The 6,557-nt window shown below is 52.3% G+C and overlaps 1 protein-coding gene across 1 annotated transcript; it reads right to left on the reverse strand.

The window, feature by feature from the left end:
* Positions 1–1,539: 1,539 nt before the first annotated feature.
* On the reverse strand, positions 1,540–2,610 carry LOC140214337 (uncharacterized). The gene is made up of 3 exons (XM_072285697.1): positions 2,458–2,610; positions 1,640–2,008; positions 1,540–1,551 (listed from the first exon to the last, which is right to left on the reverse strand). Exons 1-3 carry the CDS (start codon positions 2,608–2,610, stop codon positions 1,540–1,542), a joined length of 534 nt encoding a protein of 177 aa, XP_072141798.1.
* Between the last annotated feature and the right edge of the window lie 3,947 nt (positions 2,611–6,557).

Raw genomic sequence — 6,557 nt, forward strand, 5'->3', positions numbered from 1 at the left:
TGCTGCCGTGTTTTTCCCGCAGTAGGTACACTAAGCTAGAAATACGTCTCACGATCACGTAAGGGCCGTCCCATCTAGGCGCGAGGGAAGCAGCAAACCCTCTTGCAGCATCGCTGAGTGCGTGCGTGCGGCGGAGCACTTCGTCGCCGACCGCGAACTCCAGGTGCCGCCTGCCTTTGTTATATTGGTTCCCATGTTCCAGACGGGCAAGGTCGAAGTATTCCCTGGCCTCCTTCAGAGTGTGGGCCAGGTGGCTGGAAACAATTTGTGTGAACGTGGAGTAATTATGAGCTGGTAATTCAGAGCCGTTGGTGAATGCATGCTCAATAGGAAAACGGAGCTCGCGACCGACAAGAATGGCCGCTCGCGTAAACCCTGTCGACCGGTTTACTGTGGTCCTTATGGCGAAAGCCATCTCCTGGATGCAAACGTCCCAGTCCTTCTGCCGCTCAGTGAAAGCCACAAGCATTGTCTTAAAGTTTCGGTTCACATGCTCCGTGATGTGGGCTTGAGGGTGGTAGGGTGTCGTATTTTTGTGCTGCACGCCAAGAGCTTTGCAAGTGTCAACGAATATCCTGCCTGCGAAATATGTGGCATTGTCTGTGATAAGCTGCGCTGGGAAACCGAAACGAGTGAAAGTTTCCAACAGCCTATCCCAGACTATCTTAGAATCCAGCTTGCGTAGCGGGCACAGCTCTACCCATTTGGAGATATGGTCAGTGACCACTAACAAGTATCGATTCCCTTTAGCTGACCTGGGGTATTGGCCCATAACATCACGTGCCACAATTTCCCATGGGTATCGGCTCTCAACTGGTTGCATGAAGCCTGGTGGCTTCCCTCCCCTCGGTTTCACGGTCTGGCAGGTAGCTTGTAGGTAGGTAGACAGGTAGGTAGGTAGACATGCTTTCTGATGTGCGGCCATGTCGCGACGCGACACAACTTCTCAAATGTTTTCTTGCCGTCGCTATGACCGGTGAGCCGGGTGTCATGAAAGTACTCTAGAAAGGGCTTGTGCAGCTTCCTAGGCACAACGACACGGAATGGGGACCCACCGCAATCCGTATCGGCAGCAGGTATATACCGCAAGAGCAGGTCACCTTCTGTTTGCATGTAGCAATCGTAGTTTCCGCTACCGGCAGAGCTGGCGCCGTCCAGTGCCTTGCGTATCAAGTTGCACTGGTCGTCGCTTAGCTGGGCGTCGAGTAGCTGTCGGCGGGAGATCAGTGTTCCCCAGGCGTGCACAGGCACTGCCACAGCCAGGACTTCGGGTGCCGGCTCGCCATCCCCTGAGTGGTGCTCGGGACAGGGCGTCAGCTACCTTGTTGAAGGTACCTTTCCTGTATTCTACTCTGTAATTATACTTCTGAAGAGAGAGGGCCCAACGGGCTAAACGGCCGGCTGGGTTTTGTAGCTTTGACAGCCACGTCAGCGCCTGATGGTCAGTCTGAATAGTAAAGTGAGCCCCATCCAGATACATGTCAAATTTCTTTAGTGCAAATACAATAGCAAGGCACTCTTTCTCTGTTACGGTATAGTTCAGCTCTGCTTCTGTGAGAGTGCGACTTGCAAAAGCCAGAGGGTGAAGCTTCCCTTGGTGCCTCTGAAGCAAGACTGCGCCGATGCCATACACACTTGCATCGGTCTGCACGGTGAATGGCAGGTTGAGGTCGGGAAGCAGCAGACGTGCGGTATCGGCGATAGCCGACGACAGAGCTCGAAATGGTCCCTGCTCCACGTCAGTCCAGTACCAACTGGCACCTTTCCGTAGGAGCTGGTGGAGAGGTCTTGCCAGGTCAGCGCAGTTGGGGATAAAGTGGCGGTAGAAGCCCACCATTGTCAAATACCGCTGCAGGCTCTTGACGTCTGTTGGTGGTGGAAGCGGCAGTATGGCCCACAGTTTCTCCTCGTCATGCCGGAATGTGCCTTGCTCGACAACGAAACCTAGGAGGTTGATTCTGGGCAAAACCAGTTGAACCTTCCAGGGGTTATTGGTGATGCCTGCGGCCTGCATTCGTAGTAAAACGGTATTTAGTTGAAGGAGATGCTCCTTCAGGGTATTTGAGAACACTACCACGCCACCTATGTAAGCCATCGCATAATTGAATTTGGCGTCTTGAAGCACAATATCTATTACACGCTCAAAGGTCACCGGTGAATTGCACAAACCGAAAGGCAATCGGACAAATTCGAACAGTCCCCGATGGCAAGTAGATGCAGTCTTTGCAATATCGCAGGGCGTGACAGGAATTTGCAGGAAGCCCCTGCTGCAGTCTAAAGTAGTAAAGAACTTTGCGGACCCAAGTGAATACATCACTGAATCGATTGATGGGAAGGGTACGAGTCTCGAACTGTGACAGCGTTCAACCGACGGTAGTCGACACACATCCGCGCCGTGCCATCTTTCTTAGGTGCTAGTACAACTGCGAATGCCCAGGGGCTCTTAGACGGTCCTACTGCACCGGTAGCGATCATTTCGTCTAGCGCACTATCCAGATGTGCTCGCTTGTGGATGCTCAGGGGCCGCGGGTTGAAACGAATTGTGCGGGCGCATACGGTGTCTATCCTATGAGTCAGCACATTAACGCTGCCAGGAGCTTCCGTGAACATTTCGGCAAATTGTTTTAGCACTGTCTTGATTTTGGTCTTCTCCGCCGGAGATCCTGTGAAAGACTTCAGAACAGTGAGAATACCACTACTAGTCTCGGAGACCACAGAGATATTGGCGGTAAACAGATTTGACTGTGGTTCTCTTGCATTAGTCATGAACTTGAGTGGATGTGCATGCAGCCGTACTGGTAGGTACCTTTAGAGATATCGGGAAGGAGTCCTGCTTTGGCTATGAAGTTACGGCCCAAAATCACAGGACAAGAAAGTTCTCGAAGGTGTAGGAAGCGTTGCCAGAATTTTCTAATATTCATGGTAACCGTTAACCGGGCTGCAGACGTAGCGGACGCAACGTGAGCGGATGCCTTGCGAAGGGTCGTGTTTAGACTTCGTAACTGTAGACGTTTCGCCTCGCAGGCGCTTTTGGTACGATCGCCGAAAACGAAAACAGCGGAGCCGGTGTCTAAAATAGCAGGTACTTCTATTCCGGCCATTCTGACCGCTACCAATGGTGTTTTCTCAAGGTGGTCGTCAAGAAGACTGAACGTGGACGGCAAAGACCTCACCATTTGTCCGAGATCCTGGACCTTCGATCTGGGGGGGGGGGGGGTGACACCTTTCCGGTACAGGTACTACCGCTGATGCCGGTGGTGATTCCAGTGTGAGGAGCTGTTTCTTTCCCCCTCTCCGCTGCCGAGGTTGTCCGCGGCTCAGCGCCATGACAGCAGGATGGTGAGACGACAAAAACACCCGGCTTTTCGTAGTCTTAGAAACGCCTGCCCCCGCTCGGTGCTTGACAGCCGCTGCAAGATGCTTCGATGTTGCGAGTAACACCACGAGAAGGTCGGCTGCTGCCGGAGAGGTCGTTCCGGAGCCTGCATGTGGCGAGGGGACGTCGGGGCGCGGTAGGTCGTTGGCCGGCGATTGGTAGTTGCTCACCACTGCCGGCCCTCGTCGTTTCCCTGCTGGCGGGAGCCAGGGGGGCTCGGGCACTCGCTCTTGTACTGGCCTCGTCCCCCACGCTGGAAGCAGACTGAAATGATCCTGCGTGTATCTTCTGCGCCTCATTGGGCGGCAGCCGCTACAGGCCTGCTGCGGCCCCGAGCGCCTCGCAACGTTGTTGCAGGTTCCCGGACCGGAGGCCGGAAAGGTGCCTGGGTGGCAAAGGTGCGGTGAATGAATGGATCCAGCACCCTCGGAGGCGGTACCATATCCCCCGGGCTTGCAAATGGAGAACCGCACCACGCGCAAGACGGTTCGAGGGAGGCTTGAGACGGGGGTTGAGGCTTGTAAGTTAGCTCTGCCAACATCGCCGCCTGAATATCGGACGCCGCTTTAGCGAGATCGTCAAGCGAAGAGAAGGTGCGGCACCTCAGATAAGCCTGGAAGCATGGGTGAGATTGCCGGATGGCCCAGGTGACTCTTTCTTTTTCGGGTGCTGAAGGGTCTGCGCGCTCGTAAAGCTCCTGAAAGGACCGTATGTATTCTTGGAGGCATTCCTCGTCCGCCTGACTACGGGCGCGAAGCTCGTCTTTCATCCGGACAACGTACTCAGGGGGGAGGAATTCTGCTCGCAGTAGATGCTCAAAGTGCGCCCAACTTTGGAATGACCTGCGACGATGCCAGCGGGCGGTGGACCCAGTCAGGGCGATGGGCAAAACGTGCTGAAGAAGAATGTCATCCGTAATGGCTTGCGCATTCCGGTAATCTTCCATTTCCTGAAGGAAGTCCGCCACTGATTTCGTATCTGTGTGCCCTTCATATGTGGTCACAGCGAGCTGCAAACGGAAACTGGCTGCTGGAGTTATGTTTGTCTGATGCTCGAGCAGCGCGGTCAGCTGGGCAATAATGCTGCACATATGTTGTGCGGGCGCACACTGGTCCTTTTTATCAGGCATCGTACTAGTGGATTTGCGTGTATGATTTTCAACCGTGCTCTTCTTGACATTACCCGAACGTAGGTGCATTAAAATGCCGGCGGTGCATCTTCGGTGTTGACATTGGACGGGCAAAGCGGTCCGACGATTGGTCAAGCGGTTCTGCGGAGGCAGGATGGCGCGGAATAGCGGGGCGCAAGGAGAAGGAGAGGTAGAATAAAAACGTTCAGTGAGCTTACACGGGTCAGAGGGGTTGGGTACACACGCGTGAGCTGTGGGACCCGATGTCGGAGCGAAACAAGTAGGCCTAGGGGGCAATGCCAGGTGCCTCGAGATGGGGGCGGTCACGTCGTTCCCGTGCTCGTGGTCCCTGCGGGGCGGAAGCGTAATCCAGAACAAACAGAAAAAAACCAGAAAGAAGAAAACCACGTTGGGCGCCAGATGAAGGCCCCTCGCCTTCGCTCAGGGGGTCCGCGAGCCGCGACCAGCACGACAAAGGACCAAAGGCGAAAGGAATAAAAACCGGTTTAATATACGATAGAATGTAACCATAGAGAAAGGAATACAACAAGAGCGGACACTCCCATAGAGCCTAGCGGACGAACTGACAGCAGCGCACCAAGCCGTGGATGTTAATACCTGAAGCACACTTCCGGTTTCGGTTTTGTGCGCGCGCGTTTTGAATTCGAGCTGGTGCGCGTCACGCCGGCTCCGTTTTTTTTTGTTATTTTTGCAGCAAATATTTATTTAGATATTTTTTATTTAATAAATATTTATTTGCAAATTATTTTGTTAAGTAAAATTGATTGCGAACGATCTTCACAAGCCTCTATTTAATATGTGCCACGTGCAATTTCATAAAGACGCAATAAACCTTGCGAAATGTGGAAAAATTAACGTTTATTTTATTCTTTGTAAATGCTCGTCGCGGGCTTTTTGTGAATTCATCCAGCGTTGTGGCACCGGGTAAGCAGCAGTAGTTGCCACAGGAAGCTCCACCAGACGACGTGAGCTGAAAAAATTACAAGCGTTATTTTGGTATTAACATCTAAGAATAATGCCTGTACAGGCGAAGCGTGCGAAAGTGGTGAGTGGGCGGCATTACAAACAAAAGCAGTTCGTATTTACACACACGGCCTAGAAAATACCCGACTCATCCCAAGCAATACCGTACATACCACAAACACATTCTAATTCCAAGCATTCCCCTCATCCCAATACTTATTTCTTGCACTATAATAGCACGAATGCGCGGGAAACGGCGCGTTTCGCAAACTTTGCTACAACCGACGCAATATTACGCTACGAATACACAGAGGTGGCCACAACACAGGCTCTCAAGCAGAGCATGCTGGACGCTCGCAGAATTCCTTCTAATCGCACTCAAGACAAAATGCGTGGGTGCCGTTCAGAAGACAGAATTTTCGAGTTACTAGTTCCTGGCGTTTGAGCTCCTTGGCTTATCACTTGTGCGTTCTGCAGGCGCAAGCAACGCACTCCCGTGTTATCACTCTTGACGATTGCTCGTCGCGTTTTCAAAAAGCGTGGGTACCGAAAGAAGGCTTAAATTGTTGCGGGGACATAAAAATTGCGACAAATTTGTCGCAGTAAGATTCAGTACGCGCCAAACTGTCACCACGGCCTAGCTGCTTTTCGCTGCGTCACAACAGGCGCGGCGAGCGGGCCTCGTAACATAGAAGTATCGGAAATAATTTTCAACAATGTTGGGTGTCAGAGAAAGAAAAGCGCCATGAACTTGTCAGTGCATTAAAGCGCGAAACCGCGCACCATGGCCGAACTGATTTTCGCTAACCGAGTCACAGCGCCAGGCGCACCCACTGCGCTCGAAAGGTAGCCCAAAAAGTGATGAAATTAGTTTCAATAATGTTGGCAGTCAGAGAAAGCGCCAAAACTTGTCGCAGTAAAATTCAGTACACGCGAAACTACGTCACAGCACCCTGTGCGACTAGCGTGCCCAAAAACAACCGAAACTAGTTAAAACAATATTGGGGCTTATAGGAAGCGTCGCAAACATCTCCCAGTACGATTGTTTAATTCAATTTAACTGCTCCA

This window comes from Dermacentor andersoni, unplaced genomic scaffold (assembly GCF_023375885.2).
Source record: "Dermacentor andersoni unplaced genomic scaffold, qqDerAnde1_hic_scaffold ctg00000039.1, whole genome shotgun sequence".
In the NCBI taxonomy this organism is placed as follows: Eukaryota; Metazoa; Arthropoda; class Arachnida; order Ixodida; family Ixodidae; genus Dermacentor; species Dermacentor andersoni.